Source organism: Spermophilus citellus, assembly GCF_964194105.1.
Source record: "Spermophilus citellus genome assembly, chromosome: 4".
Classification (NCBI taxonomy): Eukaryota; Metazoa; Chordata; class Mammalia; order Rodentia; family Sciuridae; genus Spermophilus; species Spermophilus citellus.
In genome coordinates, this window is record NC_138185.1 from 21,503,349 (window position 1) to 21,526,299 (window position 22,951).

The 22,951-nt window shown below is 39.3% G+C and overlaps 1 protein-coding gene across 3 annotated transcripts in view; it reads right to left on the reverse strand.

Annotated features, from left to right (window-relative positions):
• The window catches only part of RPN2 (ribophorin II), a 59,908-nt gene that overhangs the window by 12,072 nt on the left and 24,885 nt on the right, over positions 1 to 22,951 (reverse strand). For all 3 annotated transcript variants that reach the window (XM_081291011.1, XM_081291012.1, XM_081291010.1), the window contains exons 7-11: positions 20,655 to 20,831; positions 18,974 to 19,092; positions 16,822 to 16,927; positions 4,707 to 4,798; positions 2,593 to 2,707 (exon numbers count right to left, since the gene is read on the reverse strand). In XM_081291011.1, coding sequence (XP_081147137.1) covers positions 2,593 to 2,707; positions 4,707 to 4,798; positions 16,822 to 16,927; positions 18,974 to 19,092; positions 20,655 to 20,831 — 609 coding nt within the window. The remainder of the gene's footprint in view (positions 1 to 2,592; positions 2,708 to 4,706; positions 4,799 to 16,821; positions 16,928 to 18,973; positions 19,093 to 20,654; positions 20,832 to 22,951) is intronic.

Below are 22,951 nucleotides of genomic sequence, written 5' to 3' on the forward strand. Positions count from 1 at the left end.
GAGCTCTGGGATCTGCCAGACCTGCGCTGCAGAGTAAAAGAACTGGCCATCCCAACCTAGTTACTAGCTCCGGGACAACTCTTTCTGGTCTGAGGAAAGAAATTGAACTCAGAAGTCCAGCCAATTCGTGAGGCCTGAAGGCTGAATGCCCAGTTTGCGAATGATTTAAGCCCTTTGCTATTGCAGCAATTTCTTCTTCCTGCAGCCTTTTGGCCACTTTGCTGCCCAATTAACTCCTTCACCAGAGGGTGAAAAGAAGGGAAATGAGGTGGAACTGTAAGAGGCCCATTTTCAATTTCCTGGTGCCTCCAGCTAAAGATTTAGTGGAAGAGGCTTGGGTGTCCATGGCAAGGCAGAGTTCTAATCAAGCATAGCAACCTGGTGTCACAGAGCCCTGGCTCTGAAGACAGAGCTGGCTCCACTGCTTATTAGCCAGCAGGTTACTTAACTTCCTTGCACCTTGATTTCTTCCTCTTTAAGGCAGAAAAATTATCTTCTGCATATGGTATCTCTGTGTGAAGATATGCAATAACAAATGCAAAGCATATAGTGCAGGGCCCAGTATACACCAGCTGGTCACCAAACAACAGCCAACCGTGTTCTCAGCATAATGAAACTGAGTCTAATCACTTTATCCTCCCAATGGCATAAGAAACTAGGGGTTTTGCACTTTAGAATGGCTGCAAAATTTAAAGTCCACCCAAAACCTTTCTTTCAAGAGTTTCAACATAAAGAATTCAACAAGGCAGATAGGATGGTTCCAGTTAACAGATCAGAAGCCTTAGCATTAAATGAGTTGCCCACAGTCACACAGCTAGTGTTACATCTAAAGAAAAGGTATGACTCATTTGTTATTCTACACCTGGGCAACAAAGAATAAACATCAAATTATTTAGGGAAAGGAGCCTAGTGAAGCATCCTGACTGCAGCGATTAGTCTTGGCCAGGAACAAGTCCGGATGCCGATCTTCCTTCTTCTTATCACAGTTAAGTACAAGTGGCTGCTAAGCTCATATAAAATATTACCTCTACCTGGGAGGTCTCTGAGCCATGGCTTCCCAAAGAGAACTGGGAGGAAACAAGCATTCTGTTAAAGTTATGTTTCCTAACTAACTCTCCCTGCCCTAACCCTAACCCTACCACTAAATTTTATAATTTCTTCTTTTCTTAGTCTCTTCCAGTGTGCTGTTTGGTTGGCACATGTCAATCTGGGAGAGAACTAGAAAAGGCTAAGAAGTTGAAGTGCTTAAAGGTCACTTAGCTATGGACCCTGGTCCTAGGGACAGGTGCTCTGGCTGCAGTTATGAGAAACAGAAAGCAAGAAGTTTGCAAGTAAATCTATTCATTCCAGCTCTGAAGTCACCTCTTAGCATGGACACAGTCTGCCGTTTTTGTTAAAGCATTGGTGTAGAGCACCCAAGCCAAACCTGAAGGGTCTTATTCTTTAAGCACTCAAAGTATTCATCTGAATTTTCCTTTGTAACCATGTGCATGGTGGGGCCAGGAATCCTTTTCAATCCAGGGGATGACGTAGGGGGAAGTGCCTGAGGACAAGGGGCCTTATTAATTTCCTGGGGAAGGGCATGTGGTTTGAAAATCTTTCAAATAATAATGAAAAATTATCATTTTATATATAAAATTATTATATATAAAATAATAATAAATAACAATAATTAATATTTTATATATAAAATATATGTAAAATAATAAAATAATAATAATTATTATTTCATATATAAAATTTTTCATTTTATATATTAAAAAAACCAAAACCTACTGCTTTTATTTTATTTTATTTTGGTACTGGAGACTGAACCCAGGGGTGCTTCACAACTAAGTTACATCCCCAGTACTGTTTATTTTTTATTTTGAGACAGGGTCTTGCTGAGTTGCTGAGGCTGGCCTGAAATTTGTGATCCTTTGCTCAGCCTTCTGAGTCACTGGGATTTCAGGCATGTACCACTGAGCCTGGCCTACTGCTTTTAGAAAAACCAGGCAGAAGTTAAAATGGGCCATTCTTCAGAGTCTCATAACAGAAAATCTGCTTTGGCCAGAACAACAACAAATGCTTTGGGTTCTGTACCTAGGTTTTCTTTTTTGTAAAATTATTTCTAAATATTCCTTAAAAAAAAAAAAATCGAGCATTTAAAAGCCTCAACTAAATGTTAATCTGCCTTCCTAATACCAGCTAATCCTTTTTTAAAAAAAGTATATAAACTGGATGCAGTGGTGTATACCAGTCATCTCAGCTACTTGGGAGGCTGAGGCAGGAAGACCACATTTAAGACCAGCCAGGAAACTAACTTAATGAGACTCTGAGTCTCAAAATAAAAAATAAAAAAGGCTGGGAATGTAGCTCAATAGAATGCTCCTGGGTTCAATCCCTAGTGCTGCAAAAAAAAAGAAAAAAAAAAAAGTTTGAGGTGAAAGGTTACAATTCTGTTGTGGGAGAACTTGGTTGACTATCAGGGATCAGAGTCCAGAGGGAAAAACAGGCACATGGCATTTCTCTTATCCAAGTCATATACTACATCAGTACTCAAGTGTGCACTCGTGTTTCAGGCTGTGAAAGTGGTCAGGGCTTCTGTCTGACCTGGTGAGGAGTGAGTTCAGCACCAGTGTTCACATCTACCAGCTGGAAGAATAAGGCAAAGTTCTGGTGGCTGTCTGCGATGAATGTACCCTTGGCTTTGGCTGGATAAGTCACCCTGAAAGACACATTACACAGCGGGTCTTCAGACAGGCTCTGCATATCTGAGAACAGGCAAAGAATGCACTCCTCCCTTCACTGCCTACTCCTCCCTCTCCCGCTGTCCCCCTTCTGCGATGGACAGATAAATGTAGCTGGGGCAGAGTGGGCTGGTAAAGTCAGGACTGGGAACTTTTTTTTGTTTCTGTTTTTTTTTTTTGCCCTGCTAGAGACCAAACCCAGGGCCTTGCACATACCAGGCAAATGCTCTACCACTAGGCTACACCTCAGCCCCCACACCAGGACTGAGAAAAGCACAGAGAAAACTTTTATCAGGGTATAGAAAAAATGCTCTGTGAAGATGTCTGGAGGCTTTTACTTCAAGGAATGAGCTCTAAATTCAACCAAGTCTGGAGCTGGTGGAGCTCACGTGTACCTCTGTAGGAACACAGGTGGACTACGAGCTGGCTGTTGAAACTGCAGGAGAAATCATCCCAGGATTGATGCCAGAAGTGTATGTGAGCAAGGTTGGGAGACAAGGGGAAGAAGGGGGCAAAGGAGAGCCGGGAACTTGGAGTTATTACTTTTTTTTTTTAAATATTTTTTGTTGTAGTTGGACACAATACCTTTGTTTTTACTTATTTGTTTTTATGTGGTGCTGAGGATCGAACCCAGGGCCTTGCACGTGCTAGGCGAGTGCTCTACTGCTGAGCCACAACCCCAGCCCCACTATTTCTTTTTTTTTTTGCTATATTTTTTTCCTGGATACTGTTTCAATTTATTTTTCTGCCCTGAAATTGGGTTTTAAAAAGTCCCTTTCTCAAAAGGCAGGCTGAATGAGAAAAACTGTCCTTTTCAGATTTATCTCCTGAGATTTTAGTATAAGATGGCCAGCAGATAAATAGGCTTAACAGTTATAAAGCTCATACACAGCTTTATTTTGTTCTCTGAACTTATATTTACTCATGAAGACAAATTCTCATTTACATAGAGAATTAAACTTTGCAAAGCACTCTCAGACATTATTCAGTGGGTTCTCAAGTATTACTCTTCTCTCCTCCATCACTACAAAGACAACCAAGCCAGAGATAGGAAGACCAGCCTACAGGTTCCCAGGCTCTGGCTAACACCCCATCTTCAAAATGGCCTTCAGGCTGAATGTGGGCAGCACATGCCTATAATCCCAAGCAACTAGGGAGGCTAAGGTGGGAGGACTACAAGTTTGAGGCCAGTCTAGGTGACTTAGATAGACCCTGCCCCCAAAGAAAAAGAAACAGGCTTCCAGGGTTGACCTATTCTCTTCTGGCCTATACAGTCACCCCAGCTAAGTAAAGCTGGGATCTGAACTATTCCCAGAGATTTTGATGACTACCTCCTAAGGGTTTGGGGAAGGGTTGCCAATAGGCTTCATACAACATTCTGATCCAACTCTGATCAATTGTTAATAACCCGAGGCTATGTTTGAGTTCAGTAGAAAAAAAATGCTATGATGCAGTAATACCTGCCACGGAGGGGAAAGGAAATTATAGCCTTAGTGCTGGCTGGGTACTGACATCTCAGTTCTAAAGACCTATGAAGCTCCCAACTGATTTCAAACCCACCACAGGCTAGAAAGAATTGCCACGAAGCCATCTAAAGCAAATTTATTCCTGTGTAAAGATAAGATAATTATAAAAAAGAAGGTAAATGAATACTCTGCTTCCTTCCCTGAGGAAGCTGTAATGACACAGTCAACCAACTCACACTTACATCCTGAGGTAATGCCCTTCGTCTCCTCATGTGGACTTGCAATAAATAATTTGCTTATGAAATGAACACCGCTACAGACAACCCCCAAATCTGCTTAGATGCTAACCAGAATCTCTGGACCAGTACTGCTAGAATAGAGCCTCTTGAATTTGGGGTGAAGGCGGATCACTGCTGACACAGAAACGCCACCAGAAGGGTGCAGTCCCAGGCACGTTCTTCTTAGCTCTGGAGCCTGGGGTTCCCCTGTGCCCACATGGTATCCCACCTACCGCGTGGTTTTGGGTGCAATGCTCTGATCCTTATCCACAGTGGAAAGATCGACATTTGTGATGCCAACTTCAGTGGAAATCTTTACTCTGAGCTGGAACAAAATATAGAAGACAACAGTCAACTGGTGGGTATACAAAAAATTAACTGTATATCCTAAGTTTTCTACTCTTAAAAAGGTAAAAGCATATTTTATATATATGGATATGGCAGAGTGCTTTTTCTTTCCTTTTTTTTTTTTTTGCAAGGGGTGGGGGGACAGTTTGCTAGGGATCTAGATAGCAGTTTCAAGGATCATAGTAAAACTGGCCCAGCAAAGAAGTCTGTCCCACCTCTCCTATCCTGAAGCCTAAAAAAGCAACTCCTTATCTCTTCTTTCCTTCTCTGGCTTTGGTTGGATGGTACATATTAAAAAAGAAAAAGAAAAAGGAGATCTTTTAATGTATACTTTAAAATAAAAAGGCAAAAATCTCTAAGCAGTAACCTTTAAGTAATTCAAATCAATAAGTACTCAATTCTATTAACAGCTAAGATTTATTGAGTGTTTACTATGTGAAGGCATTGGCTTTGTAAAGACAATCTCATTTAATCTTCATGAGAATTCTGTAAAGTAGGGCTAATTCAGATGAGGAAATTAAAGATTAGAGAGTTTAAGCTGCTTGCTCAAGATTAGATTGATACTAAATGACAGTCAGGATTCAAGCTCACTCAAAACCCACCTGCTTAGGAGCCTTGTTATACAGCTTCCCACCAGCACTCATTCTGTATCAAACAGCACTGTAACTTGCCATGGAGACTAGGAAGCCTGGCAGTCACCTGTGCAGTTTACTAAGTGCTTCTCATTCCCCTTCTGCACAAGGGGTAGAATTCTACCCTCTGGAGTCAGAATTCTACTCTGTGGCCGGTGAAATGTGAACAGAAGTGAACTGTGCCGCTGCTGGCCAGAAGCTTTAGGAGTCCATGAGGATTCATTTCCTCTGACATGGACACGACAATGCATAGGCTGAGGTATGTTCCTTCAGCCAGGGTCTCAGAGGAAGGACAACATGAAGCAGAGCCTCCAACTGACTCACTGAAGACACAGTGTGGGCAAAAAGTAAACCTTTGTTTTAAGCCACTGAGATCTGGAGTTTGTGATATGCACAAACGAGTCCATCTCATCTCCTAGTTTCTGAATTCTATATCTCCTTTATAAACATTTCCACAAAGAGCTACACAAGAAACTTAAAAATTAGATTAAAATAAAGTATCCAAAAGTCTATTCATGGAAAATTTTTGAGTTAAAATCTAAGTTTGAACGTGTAAATTATACAAATCCAAGGCACTTTTATGTGCAAACATATCTGTGAGTCTTCCAAATATCTGATAGGCTCGAGAGTAACACTTAAGGAAATCCTTGCCAAACCCAAAGTCTAAGTCAGGATCAAGGAACAAAGACAGTGGTCTGGGCAAATACGTGAAGGACAGCTGCAGCATTTTCCTAAAATGCCTTATCAAGGTACGACAGTCTCAAACCAAGGACAAAGAAGAAAAGTTAAAAAGGGATAAAGATAGCTATCAATTAATTCTTTTGAACAGCCTTCCCTCCTGCCTTCATAATAACTATTCTGTGACAAGAGCCTCAATTATTAGGTTGAGTAGGGTGTTCTGTTTTTCTTAAAAAAAAAAAAAAAAAAAGAATGTAAAAGATATATTGCAGAAGCTGTAAAGATATTACCATCTACGTTTGAATACGTAGGCAGCTATCAATTGGATTTTATTTAGCAGCCCTGGCTGTCACTGAGCCTAGGAAATGGTGATACGGCAGAGAAAGGGCCCTCAAGTTGAACAGCCCTCCCAAGGAGATAGCTTGCAGCCGCTACCTTGTTCTTGGAGTTCTCTAAAACAGCACGAAGCTCAGTAAAGAGAAAAGGAAAAGTTAAGCATTTCCATTTCAAGACAGGTGGAAGAGTCAAGCAAAGAATAGCCAAAGAGCTCTAATTAGGCTACCAGCTTTTAGCAAGATAGTCTTCTGTGACCACTTTCATCCTCTCTCCTCCTACCCCATGCAGAGCACCTAAGTACAGGGGGATAGACAGGGAAGAGAACATGCACTTCCTGTCCGTAATTGTAACCAGGTACTGCTTTAATGGAGGGACATACAAAGTGCTATGGAAGCACAAGACAAGGATCCAAGCCTGCCTGGGGGCGATTCCCTGAGTGGAAAGTAGGAAACAGTGGATAGAAGGAAGTCTAGAGAATAGGCAGCCCTCCAATTTTGGGAGAGGTAGGAAATTAACAATGCTCCGTGCTATAAAAATGATCTGTCTTCACAGTTAATTACCCTACAACCTTCATCAACATTAACCACATAACTCCCTCTTCATCTTGTGACTCATTCTCTTAAGGACTCATTCACTGAATTTGTAAATGTGATCATGAAATCATCATCGCATGCCCATAAACAAGACTAGCTAAATAAATAATGATAATGCACTCTAGGAATTACTGTGGAGCAGTTAAAAGAACAAGGCAGATGCCTACAGACAGAGAGGGAGCTGTTATTTCTTGCTTTTGACTACACAGCCAGTCTAGTAGCAGAATTACACTAAGCATCACTGCCTGTCACCAAGTCTAGGTAATAGGGTTGGTGGGTGGAATATGGTGTAGCCTTCAAGTTAACAGACCCCCAAGGGTAAAGTTGGGAACTTCTACTTTGTGACAAAAGTGAAAAATTCAGCTCTTTATGTAAAAAAGGATGCACTTATGTTCACTGTGACATGCGTCCTCTTGTTAAAAGATACACAGGAAACTGTTAAGAATGGACTCCTCTAAAGAAGACTGAATTGATAGGATGGCAGCATTATATACTTTCTGCACCTGAAAAAAATTTAATCACTTATATATTTCACTCCTGTTTTTAAAATATAGGGATTACCTAGACAATGAGATTGTAGATCACATATTGTCTTCCAAATATACTTTTCTGTATTAAAAAAGTGATGTTACAATCGCTTTTCTTTTTGGTAGATGGATATACACAAACAGCTGTTCAAAGAACTGCATTAAGCTCCTCAGTGTATCCTAACTTTTGGGTTTTCATTAGACTCCTATCAACTTTTAGTACTAATGCAACCACTAAGGCCTGCTAATTGACTGCTGTGTGTGTGTGTTTTCCTAAAGACATGGCGAGCATTCCTAGACTAGACAGACACATGGCATGAGCAGAGGGTGTATTGCAGTGAACTGGAGTCATTTTGGTTTGTCCTCACTCCAATTTTAAAAGGATCCCTAAGTAACAGCTTTCTTTGCTGCAGAGAAAAACTGTAGGGCTGTTTATGAAAAGGAAACAGTCTAAAACAAATCCTTCTGCTCCTAAAATTTCACTACAACAGATCTCTGGAAATACTCAAAAGAAAAATGTTTGTATGCCACTCTTAAAGCAAACGGAGCAATAAAAGAAGCCATCATAATGTCTTTCTTTTCTTCCCTTTTTTTTTTGGATTGAATCCAGGGGTGCTTTACCACTGAGCTACATCCTCACACCTTTTTATATTTCAGTTTGAGGCAGGGTCTTTGCTAAGTTTTCCAGGCTGGCCTTGAACTTGCAATTCTCTTGGCTCAGCTTCCCCAAACAGCTCGAATTACAGGCATGTGCTAATATTCCTGGTGTGTATTGTAATATACCTGGCTCATCATAACTCTTACAAAGCCCTGCTTTAAAAAGAGTTCAGTTTAGCCAGGTGAGGTGGTGCATGCCTGTAATCCCAGTGACTTGGGAAGCTGAGGCAGGAGGATCACAAGTTCAAAGCCAACCTCAGCAACTTAGTGAGGCTGTAAGCAATTTAATGAGACCCTGTCTCAAAATAAAAAAATATTAAAGGGCTAGGGACGTAGCTCAGTGATTAAGCGCCCCTGGGTTCAATATTCTCCTCCCCAGATAAGAAGATCAGTTTACAGCTACTCAGAAGACTGAGGAAGCAGGACAACAAACTTGAGGTCAGTTTTAGCAATATAGCAAGAGGGCTGTGGATGCAGCTCAGTGGTGAAGTGCCCCTGGGTTCAATCTCCAGTGCTCACCCCCAGTGTAGGATCCTTTTTAGGATCACTGTTGGTTAGTTGCTTCTTCCTTTAAACTCAAACTGTAAGACTAGTTTTTCTAAAAGGCAAAAGACTTATTTCTCCACTTTAAATGCTGCTAAGCCTGCTTCACGTGGGACCACGCTCATTCTTTCTTTGTACCATATGCCATACATATCTCAAAAAATGTTTTAACGCCAGGAAATGCAATCTTTCTGGTCAGAACAACAAACCTGTTTAGCTTATTACTGTCAAAAATGATGGTGCACTAGGGGCAATTAATGCTAATGAAAGCTTCCAAACCCACGCTTCCCCGACAGTCCCATGTCAGCGAGCACTATGACAGGCTTCCACACCAAACCACCATTAAAGCTCCAGCCAACATTGGCCATCTCCAGGGAGAGAAAACAGGACCACTGACTCACTCAGGCTCTAAACATGACTATTACAAAATTACAAAGTCAAGTCACATTTACGGTAGAGGTCAAGAAGGTGTGTGCACACGTGCGAGTGCTCACGCGTACACACACACACACACACACACAAGCTCTAATGTGATAAAGGGGAGAGGGATTTTGTAATGCACACTCCATCACTGGAAAGGAAAAGGGCAGCAAATGGCCTGGTAAGGGCCTATTATCACTGCATGAACAACAGCCATTAGCCATCTCTGCTATTTTGTACTTAGATAATTTTCCCAACAACCACAGAAACACTTGGACAAACACCAGATTTGATTTTACAAAAAGCCAAGCTGTTACAGTAATCAAGACAGTGTGGTACTGGTATAAGGACAAAAATACAGATTAATGGGATAGAATTTTGAGTCAAAAAATTAACCCTTATGTTTATGGTCAACTGAGTTCTGACAAGAACACAGAGACAATTCACTGTGAGCCGGATGTGGTTGTGTTCACCTGTATCCCACCTCCATGGAAGGTTGAGGCAGGAAGATGGTATATTCCAGGTTGGCTTGGGCAACTTAGCAAGACCCTCTCTCAAAATTAAAAAAAAAAAAAAAAAAAAAAAAAGGGAATGGTGCTAGAGACATAGCCTGGGTTCAATACTCAGTACCACCAAAAAAAAAAAAAAAAAAAAAAAAAAAAAAGGGAAAGAACAGTCTTTAATATATCATGCTGAGATAACATGCAGAAGGAGCCTGGACCCTACTACACACAAAAATTAAATCAAAATGGGTCAGACACCTAAGTGTAAGAGCTAAAACTAGAAAATCTTATATAAGAAAACAGTAGCAAATTGTTACATCACCTTGGATTAGGCAATGGTTTCCTAACTATATCACCTAATACCAAAGCAACAAAAGAAAAAATAAATAATTTTTTTTTTTTTTGGTCTCAAAATTAAGACCCTAAAGAGCACAAAGCATACTGTAAGCTCAGAGAATCAGGAGGTAGGAGGATGCTAAAATCTCACTACAACAGATCTCTGGAAACACTCAAAAGAAAACTGTATGCCACTCTTAAAGCAAACGGAGCAATAAAAGAAGCCACATAATGTGGCTAGCCTAGGCAACTTAGCAAGACCCTGTCTCAAAAATAAAAAATAAAAAAGGGAAGAGGATATAGTTCGGTGGTACAGTGTTCCTGGGTTTACTTCCCAGTTCTACAAAATAAAAAGAAAAAGAAAATTAAAACCTTGCTAGGCACATGCCTGTAATCTCAGCTACCGGGGAGACTATGGCAGGATGATCATAAGTTTGAGGGTAGGCTGGGTAACTTAACATGACCCTGTGTCAAAATAAAAAATAAAAATAGGTGGGAATGTAGCTCAATGGTATAGCACCCCTGGATTCAATCCCTAGTACCAAAAGGAAAACAAAACAAAACCTTTTGTACAAAAGATAACATTAAGAAAATAAAAAGACAATCTACTGTGAAAAAATATTTGTAAACCATATATCTGATAAGGGACTGGTAGCCAGAATATATGAAGAACTCACATAAGTCAATGATATAGTAAGATAACAACAGAGCCGGGCGCAGTGGCACACGCCTGTAATCCCAGCGGCTCAGGAGGATCTCGAGTTCAAAACCAGCCTCAGCAACAGTGAGGCACTAAGCAACTCAGTGAGACCTTGTGTCTAAATAAAATACAAAATAGGGCTAGGGATGTGGCTCAGGGGCCAAGTGCCCCTGAGTTCAATCAATGGACCCCCCCCAAAAAAACAAAACAAAAGCTCTCCTTAACAAAGGCAAAAAAAAAAAAAAAAAAAAGATAAGGCTGAAATTATATACACACACACACACATATAATATTTTTATTTTTTAGTTGTAGTTGGACACAATACCTTTATCTTATTTATTCATTTTTATGTGGTGCTGAGGATCGAACCCAGAGCCTCACATGTGCTAGGTGAGCGCTCTACCGCTGAGCCACAACCCCAATCCCTGAAATATATATTTTTTTAAATGGGCAAATGATCTGAATAGATATTTCTCCAAAGAAGACACAGAAATGATCGACAGTACACAAAAAGGTGCTCAACATCATTAGCCATCAGGGATGTGCAAGTCAAAACCACAAAATACCTCTTCACACCTGCTAGGATGGTTATGATAAAAACACAGACAATAAGAGGTGTTGGTGAAGAGGCCGAGAAATTACAAGCCTCACATACACAGGTAGGAATGTAAAAATGAGAGTGCTGTTTTGAAAAATACTCTATTAGTTTCTTTAATAAGTTAAAGTGACCACATGACCCAGCAATTCTATTCCTAAACATCTGCCTCCAAGAATCAAGAAGTGTTCAAACAAAAACTTGTACATGAATGGCCAGAGCAGTATTATTCATAAGTGCCCCAAAGTGGAAATACCCATTCTTAGCAAGTGTGAGGCCCTGGGTTCAATTCCTAGCATCAGACAGACAGCCGCAGAAGTGGAGGGAAGCTCAAATAGTCATTGACTGATGAATGGATCAACAAAATGTGATATAGCCATACAATGGACTATTATTAAGCTATAAAAAAGAATAAAGTACTAAAACATGCTACACCATGAATGAACTTAAAAGTGCCATGCTAAGTGGGGGAAAAAAGCTAGATATTAACACATTCTATGAAACATATTATATGATTCCTTTTATATGAAATGTTCTGAATAAGGAAACCATAGAGACAGAAAGCAAATTAAGAGAGACTGCATAGGGACTGCTAACAGATGGCGGGTTGCTTTTTAGGTGATAAAATTGATATTGGTCAGGGTTGCACAACTCTGTGAATATACTAAAAACACTGTATTGTATACTTTTAAAGGATACATTTTATGGTATGTTAATTATCTCAATAAAGCTGTATTTAATAAATAAGAAAGCCAAGGTTTACCTTTGGAAGGTGAATTACCACAGAGCCCATTCTAAGGACCATGGAACATGGGAAAACATCTTTAGACCACTGCATCCTTTTCTTCTTCTAAGTGGTCTAAGATGGAAACCAAACACCAAAAAAGTACGATTTGGGGGCTGAGGATGTGGCTCAAGCGGTAGCGCGCTCGCCTGGCATGCGTGCGGCCCTCAAGACCACATACAAACAAAGATGTTGTGTCCGCCGAGAACTAAAAAATAAATATTAAAAATTTCTCTCTCTCTCTCTCTCTCTCTTTAAAAAAAAAAGTACGATTTGGTCTCTACCCACAGGAAGTCCCAGCCCAGTGAGAGTAATGCACACACCAAACAATGATAAGACCCGCAACAAGCACAACCAGAGACAGGGTGTAAAATACCAGGGCAAGACCAACAGGCTTCAGGTAGACCCAAACCCTAAACATAAAAAGAAAAAAACACCTTAGAGAAAACAGAAAAACCCACTGGAGGACACTTTCTTGACCTTGAGGTAGCAAAGAAATTTTTAAAGATACCAAAAACAAAACCAACTTAGGAGGGCTGGGGTTGTAACTCAGTGGTGGAGCACTTGCCTGGCATATAAATAAATAAAAATAAAGATATTGTATTCATCTACAACAACAACAAAAAAATTTTTTTTTTTTAAATTTAGGAATGGACTTCTAAATTAGGCTTCATTAAAATGAATTTTTGTGCATCAAAAGACATCATAAAGTATGTTAGAAGACATCTTATAATTAAAGAGCAGTATCTAGAATATATATCACTCTTAAAAAATCAATGATAGACTAACAAACCAAAAGAAAAACAAAGATGTATGACGACTTATAAGAAAAGAAACCTAAATGGACAATGAAAACAAGAATGTTCAACTTTTTGGAACCAAGGAAAAACATTAAAACATGAAGATACCAACCACGCACAGTGGTGCACACCTGTAATCCCAGCGGCTCAGGAGGCTGAGGGAGGAGGAACCCGAGTTCAAAGCCAGCCTCAGCAACTTATTAAGGCTCTAAGCAACTCAGTGAGACCCTGTCTCTAAATAAAAAATTTAAAAAGAGCTGGGATGTGGCTCAGTGGCTAAGAGTCCCTGGGTTCAATCCCCAGCACTCCCCCCCCAAAAAACAAGAAGATACCATTTCATAGACATCAGATTTTCAAAAACCGATAATACCAAATATATATATATATTTTTGATAATACTAACTACTGCTAAGAATATGAAGAAAAGAGCAATTTGGAAATACCTAACAAAGTAACAACAAAAGACTCATGGAAAAGACATTTGGAGTGAGGATGAGCAGGTCTTGGGGAGACTGACTAGAATTTAGAGGTGAAAAGAAAGGAAGTGGGTAGGAGCAACTGTGAGGAAGGAGCCTGTCGCTGAAGCTGGACGGGGCATCCAAGATGAGGAAGGTGGAAGAAGGTGCAGGGGGGAAGAAAGGGCTGTCTTTAATGTGTAAGGTTGCAAATAAGATCTCTCTCTCTCTCTCTCTTAAATATTTTTAGTTGTAGATAGACATAATACCTTTATTTGTTTATTTATGGGGCGCTGAGAATCAAACCCAGTGCCTCACATGTGCTAGGCAAGTGCTCTACCACCAAGCCACAACCCTAGCCCCAAATAAGGCTTCTTAATGAAGAAAACTCAAACTACAAGAATCTGGATTTTAAAGGTTCAAGGTAAACACTACAGCAGTTCCACTCAGATTGAGAGTTAGCAAGAGGACTAGGATCATCGGATGTCTCAGGCCCAAAAGGTCAGACAGACATGAAGAAGTGACAAGAATTCCAGAAAACATCTCCCTTCCTGCCAAATTTTAAAACAAGTGCTTAATCTATGTGTGTTAAGTAATGTCCTATTTTTGAAAAGGTCAAACCTTCTAACTGCCTACTCTTTTCATTAAAAGAAAGTGTCAAAGGAGCCATGCTGAGGAGCTCTCCCAAAGGCCAAACCAGCAACAAAATAAATGACAGAAATGGTTCCTAACCTCTATGCCCAAATAAACACCCACAGTGTAAACATGTTATATAAATTACACATTACAAATATAATAAATGACATTTATTATAAATACTTGCATAAACAAAAGACAAGGGACAGTTTTTTTTTCCTTATAGAATTCCAATAAATAAATGCAGAAAGAATGAAAGCAAAAACTGCCTTCTGGCAAATACCACAATAACTGCTACAGAGAAGATCATCAGGATCATTAATGTGTAAGGTTGCAAATTAGATCTCTCTCTCTCTCTCTTTTTAATATCTTTAGTTGTAGATAGACATAATACTTTTATTTGTTTATTTATGTAGTGTGAGAATCGAACCCAGTGCCTCACACATGCTAGGCAAGTGCTCTACCACCAAGCCACAACCCTAGCCCCAAGGCATCTCATTACACCCATAAGACATATCATAACAAAGCAGAAAGATAGCAATATAAGAGTTGAGAAACCTAGCACACACCACCTTAGCAAGTTGATCACCACCTTATCAACTTATCAACACCATATACTTCTTATTCTTGTTTTTTGTTGTTGTTTGTTTTGGTGCTGGGAAATGAACACAGGCTTTGTGCATGCTAAGCACATGCTCTGCCATCTCCAACATCCATGATATATACCTCTTGATTTGATACACTGAGAAGGACACGACATTGCTTTTGCAGTATTCTTGCCAAAAACACATGACCTGAATTCAATCATGAGGAAACATCAGACAGACTCAAATTGAAGGATATTCTACAAAGGACTCTTCAAGTGTCAAGGTCATGGGAAAAAAAAAAAGGAAATATGTTAAATTAGAGGACACTGAAGGGAAGTGACAGCTAAAGAAATATGTGACCCTGACAAAATATGTATTAATGTCTAAAGATTAGTTAATAGTATTGTGTCAATGTAATTTCCTGGTAATGATAATTCTATTATAGTTTATTAAGATGTTAATATTTGGGGAAGCTGAGTGAAATATATAGAAAGAGGCAGGCATTCTACATACTATTTTTGCATATTAAGAATGAAATTATTTCAAAATGAAGAATAAAAAATAGATTAAAGAAGAAAACTGAGAGGAAAATGACATCTGAATAAAAAAGAAAATACTGTCACAAACAATATACATTTACTATCTCAGGAAAGACACAGTGCCACACCAAGACTCCTGTTCAACAAAGCAGGAAAACATGAAAATGTAGTCAAGTAGATGCAGCAACGACAGCAGGCGAAACACGGAGAAATCACTGCTGCAAGGGGCGGACAAGGAAGGAAAAGTGGCATCCTAGAAAGGGTAAAGCTGGCTGCAGTAACACATGCCACAGTCCAGCTACTCAGGAGGCTGATGCAGGAGGGATGGCCCAGATCCAGAAGTTTGAAGCCAGCCTAAGCAACACAGTGAGACCCTGACTCAAAAACTGATAAAGAAATGGGCCAGGATGTGAGGGCGATCTGGCTGCGACATCTGTCACCCCATTGATCGCCAGGGTTGATTCGGCTGATCTGGCTGGTTAGGCAGGTGTCCCCTTCCTCCCTCACCACTCCAAGTGCATCCCTCCTGAAGAAGACGACCTTCTCCGACAGAGGAGGATCGTTCTTTGGTCAAGGGTATATGAGTAGCTGCGCTCCCTTACTAGAACCTCCAAACAAGCTCTCAAGAAATGGGCCAGAACTATACCAGCTGTGCAGCCTCTGAGGCTGGCTCTGTGTTCACCAGGCTGGTATCGTGCGAGGATCCACTCAATAGACCAGATGACCTGGAACAACTTAATCCACCCCTTTAAGCCTCGAGTACAAAGTGAATATGACTCGACCCATCTCTCAGGGTTGCTGCAAGAGTGAAATAATGTAAGCAAACACACAAAAGACTGTGTTTCTCACGTCACAGGCATTCCATAAGGGGTTCATACTGATGAATCTCAGAGTAGGAAAGGGTTCAACTGTACTCCACAGTTTAAGAAAGCAGTAAAATGTGATTCACCTTCAATATTCTTACACCTACAGATGATAAAATGGAAGCCATGGGGCTTGCAGGGGTGAACTTTAATTAGCTGGGGAAAACCCCAAGGTGAAATACCCCATTCCCACACAGCATCAGATAAATAAGACTTAGCTTTGTCTTTAAAGCTACTTGGATTTTCAACCCAACTGGAGTTAGATAAAGATCTGAAACATAGTTCATCATGAAAGATTACAGATTTTCTTTTATGACTTTTATACTGACAGTCTCATTACAGTGTCATATATGTGTATGTGATGCTTTTCATCACCTAATTGGCACCAAGCACTTTTCTAAATCTCCTAAACAAAACACTTTAAGATTATTTATGTCTTAGCAGAAATATGGGAGATTTTTATTTTTCTACTTCCTAAATTTTATGTAAGCCAGGGGTTAAGGATGTACCTCAGCAGGACATGTATGAGGTTCTGGGTTAAACCCTTAGCATGGGGGAGGAGGACAGGACAGTAATGCAAAATTATGATAGAAAATAACTAACAACAACAACAAAACTTGCTCTGATCAAATTTCTGATTCATTGCTTTGGCAAAATCTGTCAAACAACATAATTTAAACCCATCCCTCTGTTAACAGTGGTGTTAACATGGCCCCAAAGAGAAGTCAATAAACATATCAGATGATTGTGCTGCGCACCTGACCAATTCTTTGGCCATATTAAAATGGCAATGGGGGTGATGAGAAAAGCACTTACCTCCACAGTGTTTGCAATATAACGGTTGTCACCTTCAACTCTGACAGAGAAGTCATAATAACCACTGGAAAATTTGACATTCACGAAGTTTAGTTCAAAAACATCCCTGTTAAGAATGACAGCAGGTTAGCAAGAATTCACATAGGAAAGTCATGAACATGACAAAGAGGGGCTACAAAGCGTCTCCTTGAGACCGACCAGGGCTGCACCACTCAACGTCTCACCTTCCCACCTCTCTCGGGCAACTCCTGCTCACTTACAGACGACAATGTGCAGAAAATGTAAAAACTATCTACAATCACCTCTTCTCCCAAGTTTCTAAAGTTTCTTTTCGTTTGTTTCCCCTTCACTTCTAAAATTCTCCCTCCCTCTGGTAGCATCCCACAATTTAATGCAAAACAGGTAAGTCTATAGTATGATTTCAATTATGTCTTGTTTGTTTTTGCAGTGATGGGGATTCAACCTAGAGCCTAAAGCATGCTAGGTGAGTTCTCTACCATTGAGCCACATCCAAAGCCCCCAGTTATGTTTAACAACAAACAAAAACCATGAGAGGGCTGGAATTGTAGCTCAGTGACAGAGCACTTGCTTAGCATGTGTAAGGCACTGGGTTCGATCCTCAGTACCACATAAAAATAAATAAATAAAGGTATTGGTATTCTCTTTAAAATAGAAATGATTCATAACTAGGCATGGTGGCACACACCTATAATTCCAGCAACTCAGGAGGCCGAGGCAGAGGAGGATCACAAGTTTGAGGTCAGTCTCAGCAACTTAGCAAGGTGCTAAATAACTTAGTGAGACTCTTTTTTTTTTTTTTAGTTGTAGTTGGACACAATACCTTTATTTTATTTATTTATTTATTTTTATGTGGTGCTAAGGATCAAACCCAGGGCCTTGCACATGCTAGGTGAGCACTCTACCACCGAGCCACAAACCCAGCCCAAGACTCTGTCTTAAAAAATAAAAAGAGCTGGGTATCTGGCTCAATCCTCTGAGTTTAATCCCCAGTACCAAAAAATAAAAATAATTTGTATTTTTTATAAAAGCCATACATATATCCTTTTTGGGAAATTCACAAAACAAGAGAATATAGAAATAATGCCTGCAAGTTACCCAAGTTACTGCAAGTTACTATCCTAGGCCAACATCTTTGAACATTTTGGATTATTTCCTCATTTTTTAAAAAAAATATATATTTTTTAGTTGTAGATGGACACAATATGTTTATTTATTCTTATGTAGTGCTGAGGATTGAACCCAGTGCCTCACACATGCAAGGCAAGTGCTCTACCACTGAGCTACAGTCCCAGCCCCTCATTTTTTATTGTTTTAAAAAACTTTTTGTAGGTATAGATGAACAAAATGCCTTTATTTTATTTGTTTGTTTATGTATGTATGTATGTATGTGGTGCCGAGGATCAAACCAGTGCCTCACACATGCTAGGCAAGCACTCTGCCACTGAGCTACAACCCCACCCCGGGTCCCTTCATTTTTAAGTTTACATAATGATAATATGCAATCATTAAAAGTGATTGTAGAGGGCTTGTGGCTCAGTGGTAGAGTGCTCGCCTAGCATGCACGAGGCACTGGTTCGATCCTCAGCACCACATACAGTAAAATAAAGATATTGTATCCACCTAAAAAATAAATATTAAAAAAGTGATTTTAGAATACTTAATCCTCTGTGAACATGTTCATGTTATACACTGTAACAGAGAAAATATAATCCTAATTCAATTTTAAATATGTATTTATATGCATAGAAAAAAGACTGACAAAAAAGACTATAAAATGTTAGCAGCACTTATCCCTGGGTGATGGAATCATGAGTGATTCATAGATTTTTTTCTTGAGTGCTTTTCTGATTATTCTAATTATAAGCTCTCAGTACTCATATATCAGGAAAAAAAATAAATTTTAAAATAGTCATTTATATCACAAAGACAAGATAGAGCCAACTAGAAATTGGGAAAGAAACAGTAAAATCAAAATTGTTTTAGTTTTTAAAATCCTTTTCTTATATTGAACTACAGGATTTTATTGAATGTAGGCAAATTTGGTTTTATGATCTTGGTAATACCTTATTAATCTGACTTCCCAAAACAAATAAGCTGATGCCCTACATAAATATCTATGCCCAGGACTTACCCTACGAGGGTGAAAAATGTCCTTTGGAGGACAGTGGCTCTGGAAGCAACAGACTTAGCATGTTCTAGCTTAACAGTGGCCTGAGTCAGAGGCTGCGACAGAACATTGGTGACTTGCAACTGAAAATAAATAAGTAAATAAATAAACAAATAACAAACACTGAAGTAATAGAGAATTTTGCTTCAGGGTTGCTTTACCTATTGGAAACAAGCTCTGCAGAATGAATGTCTCACTTTGGGAATCTTCCCTAACTTTGGATTGCTACCTATCAGAGATCAAAATCAAATACAGGAAAAATACAATCCAATCAGGAATGAAATAGATTAGAGAACGCTAGAGCTGGGAAGGATCCTAAATATGACCTTGCCCAATTATCTCAGTTTTCAGAGAGGGAAACTAGAATCCAAGGAAAGAAAAGATCGGTTCCAAATTATACAGTTGTATTTCCTTCTTTCTCATTTCCTATTCTATCCACATTTCCTATTCTATCTACTCTATTAAAGTACCTCTAAAATATATATATATATATATATATACTTTTTCTGTTAGATATCATACATGTGTATATATATATATATATACACATGCATGTATATATATACACATGTATGATATCTACACACGCGTACACACAGAGATATGTTTGTATCAAGAAAAATATTTTAGGTAGGGATAAGCAATGGTAAAATTGAAGAAACAAGGATAACATTAAACCTCTCATCAACTGTATTTAATGGGTAGTGTAATTCCTATGTTACAGATGAAGAACCTGAGGCTGAGAGGTTAAGGACATGACCATTAAGAGGTCTGAGCCAGGACTCACACTCCAGTCCTGGTTTCATCACCAATACGTTCCCAATGTTATTCTTCCAGCCACAACAGCCCCTCCAATGAACTATATTAATCAAGTTATTTCTCACCACACTCTTGAGGGGATATGGGTTATATGAACAGTGAGGAGAGACAATTTTGAAATTAGAGGGCGTTTCTGCAGGAGAATATCTGCAGGGGTCACCAAAGAATTCATGGGTTATAAGGGACTATACTACGTGGAAGAACCCCAATATTGAGACAAAACAAAATGCTAATTTCTGTAAAGATCTTGTTTTATCAGTGGTTTCCAAACAACAGCAAGAAATGCTTTGTTTGAAGTGAAAATTCTAGATGTATTCAAGGTTTGTGCATTTGTTCTTTAAAGACTAACACAAAAGATGAACACTGCTGAGGGAGAGGGAATACTGTGCTAGAAGAGGCATAAAGATCCCCCACCAGCACAGAAGAGGCCTATGCTTATTTTAACAATTACGAACACCAGAATTATTGGAGAATTAAAACAGCTGCCTTAAAACCATGTATCTGAAGAATTCTGGCACTGGGAAATGTATTTTAGAAGCAAGACTTCTCTTTATACCTGGAGTCAAAGGCCTAGAAATGTAATTTTCTTATACTTAATTTATTGAAAGCCTGTACTATTTAAAATCTTCTAGGGAAACAAATGTTTTTTGATAGATTTGCAAGGTCTGTTACTAGATCTCCAGTGGTCATGTCCCATCTCCAGGCTAAGAGAAATGAGCCTTGCCCTATTTTTCATGGGTATGTCCTTGCAGGGCTACAATTGGCTTTCTGAAAGCTTGCGCTAGAAATGGCACCAAAGCAGCATATCTTGGCATAGAGGTCATACCCTCAGGATAGCCTGATCATGAGTGGCAGAAGCGGGGCCCTCAGGAACAACTACAATTGGCACATGGTATTGATTCTGGGAGAGTGCAGCAGCAGCACAGGCCACACTGAAAGCTTCTGAGAGTGACTCAAAGTTCTTCTTACTGAAGATTGTGTTCATTAGCTGGATGACCTGGTCCTGAAAGAAAAGGGAAATGGCAGTTCAGATCTCTCTCTGCAGGAAGTAGAAAGCCCTTTCCTCCCCATGGGATTTTAGTCATTTCTTATATGTGTCAGGTATTCAGATGAAAGTGGTTCCAACTGTTAAGCCAAAGCTGTAGAGGGGAAAACAAATATGCTGATTCAAACTTAAAACTTCAGTTTAATTTTTTTTTCTATCTCCTATTATAAATTGAAATTCATGCTCTTTATTTGTCAATCTTTAATGTCAATCTATATAAACCCAAAGCATTTTCAGATAACTCCTGAGATATACAAGTGTACTACAAAATTCATATTAACGGGGGGCTAGGGATATAGCTCAGTTGGTAGAGTGCTTGCCTCACATGCACAAGACCCATGGTTCAGTCCCCAGCACCACAAAGAAAGAAAGAAACAAACAAACATTAACAGTAACCATTTGTTAAATGCCTACATGTGCCAGGTACTATGATGCTTCATATGTACTACATAAAATCTTGGAAAAAATCCTGAAAGACTGATATTATCAATGTTTTCCAAATGGGAAAACTGAGGCTAATAGCAAGTTAAGTTATAGTGACAAGTTGTAACCGAAAAAAAAAAAAAAATGAAAAAGAAGAAGGAAGAAGCAGGGAGTGAGGGAAGGAAGGAAGAAAAACACCAAGACCAAAATTCTGATGCAGGCTTATCTCCAGAGTCCTGCCACAAGAAAACCTGTACTTTGCTGATTCCCAAAACCCTCCCAGCTAAACTCCCATCCTTCCTAACCAACATATAAGTAGCGAATTAGGGCCAACTCTGTTGTAGAAGACCAAACTTTATAGCAAAATGTACAGCAGCAAAAAAACTAAAATAACTCTCCATTAAGTACTAACAGGCTGCTTAAAGGAGAAAACTAAAAGCAATTTTTAAAACAAGTAGAACCCAAAAAGCATGATTAAAATTCTGCAGGTTGTTTGCTTAGGAGGAAACATTTTCCATTTCAATCAGTTTTGTTTTTTAAAATCCACCATCTAACAAAAGAGCTCCCTTGTTCCTGACAGTGTTATTCAGTCGACATGAAATAATTTTCTTTAATTGTACCAATTACATTTTTCCATCACTAGGCTGTTGACATGTTAAAATAGGGAACTATTCACTAGAATTGTTGTGTCAAAAGCAGTGACAGCAAAATTACTCTAGCCAACCTGGTTAGCAGAAGCTTGGAAATGCAGCAAGAGAAAGTTTAAGTCGTATATGTAGAATGTCATCAATTTATCTGCTTTTCTATGTATAGGAGAATCCCCCCCAAATTTGTATAAGACCCTGCATTCCTGCCTTTTTATCCATAACTGAAATTAAAAGTGAGAGTGATACTTCCAGAACTCCTACACTTAGGATGAAGGAACCGAAACACTAAGAATGTAAATACATGAATAAATTATTAGATCGTATCCTGTGGAGAAAATATGAATTTAATTCAAATTATCCAAGACAGTATTAGTAGTCTACTTAAAAGAAACTTGCCACAAAACTCATAATGCATAAAAGAGTGAAAGTTCTAGCTTTAAACCCTATCCAGTCCTCTGAAAATTTAAATAATGGCAGCTTGTACTTAAGATCAAGGGTTGGTAACCATACACACAAGGTGACAATAAAGGTTCTACTCAAAAGACTTCCCACACACATTCCAACTAAAGGTTTGTTCAGTTTAATAAGCTCCTTTGGGGGTGGGGAGATGAACTCTTGAAGTGTCTGTTGGACACACATGCCTCTCTACGAACCATATCCATCAGCCAAGATAAGCTCAGATTTAGTCACTGCCAAGAAGGAGGGAAGAGAAGACAACAGGCAGTGTTGAAGTCCAGGGCACTTCTGAGAGAAAGATTTGCACAGATCACCAAAGTGGAGAGCATTTAGAAGACAAGCAGGAAGGGGTTCTCAGGAGGAAAAGGAAGATGAGACAAGCATAACACGCCTGGCCTTCTTGCCATTACTGCATGACACCTATGTGCCCCACTTAAAGCAGGTGCAGCAATTTGTTTATATGTCTGTCACACTGGACAACCGGTTGCTTAATTCAGGCATCACATCCTCTATTTCTCATCCTTGATGCCTAACTCAAGGAATTAAATGACA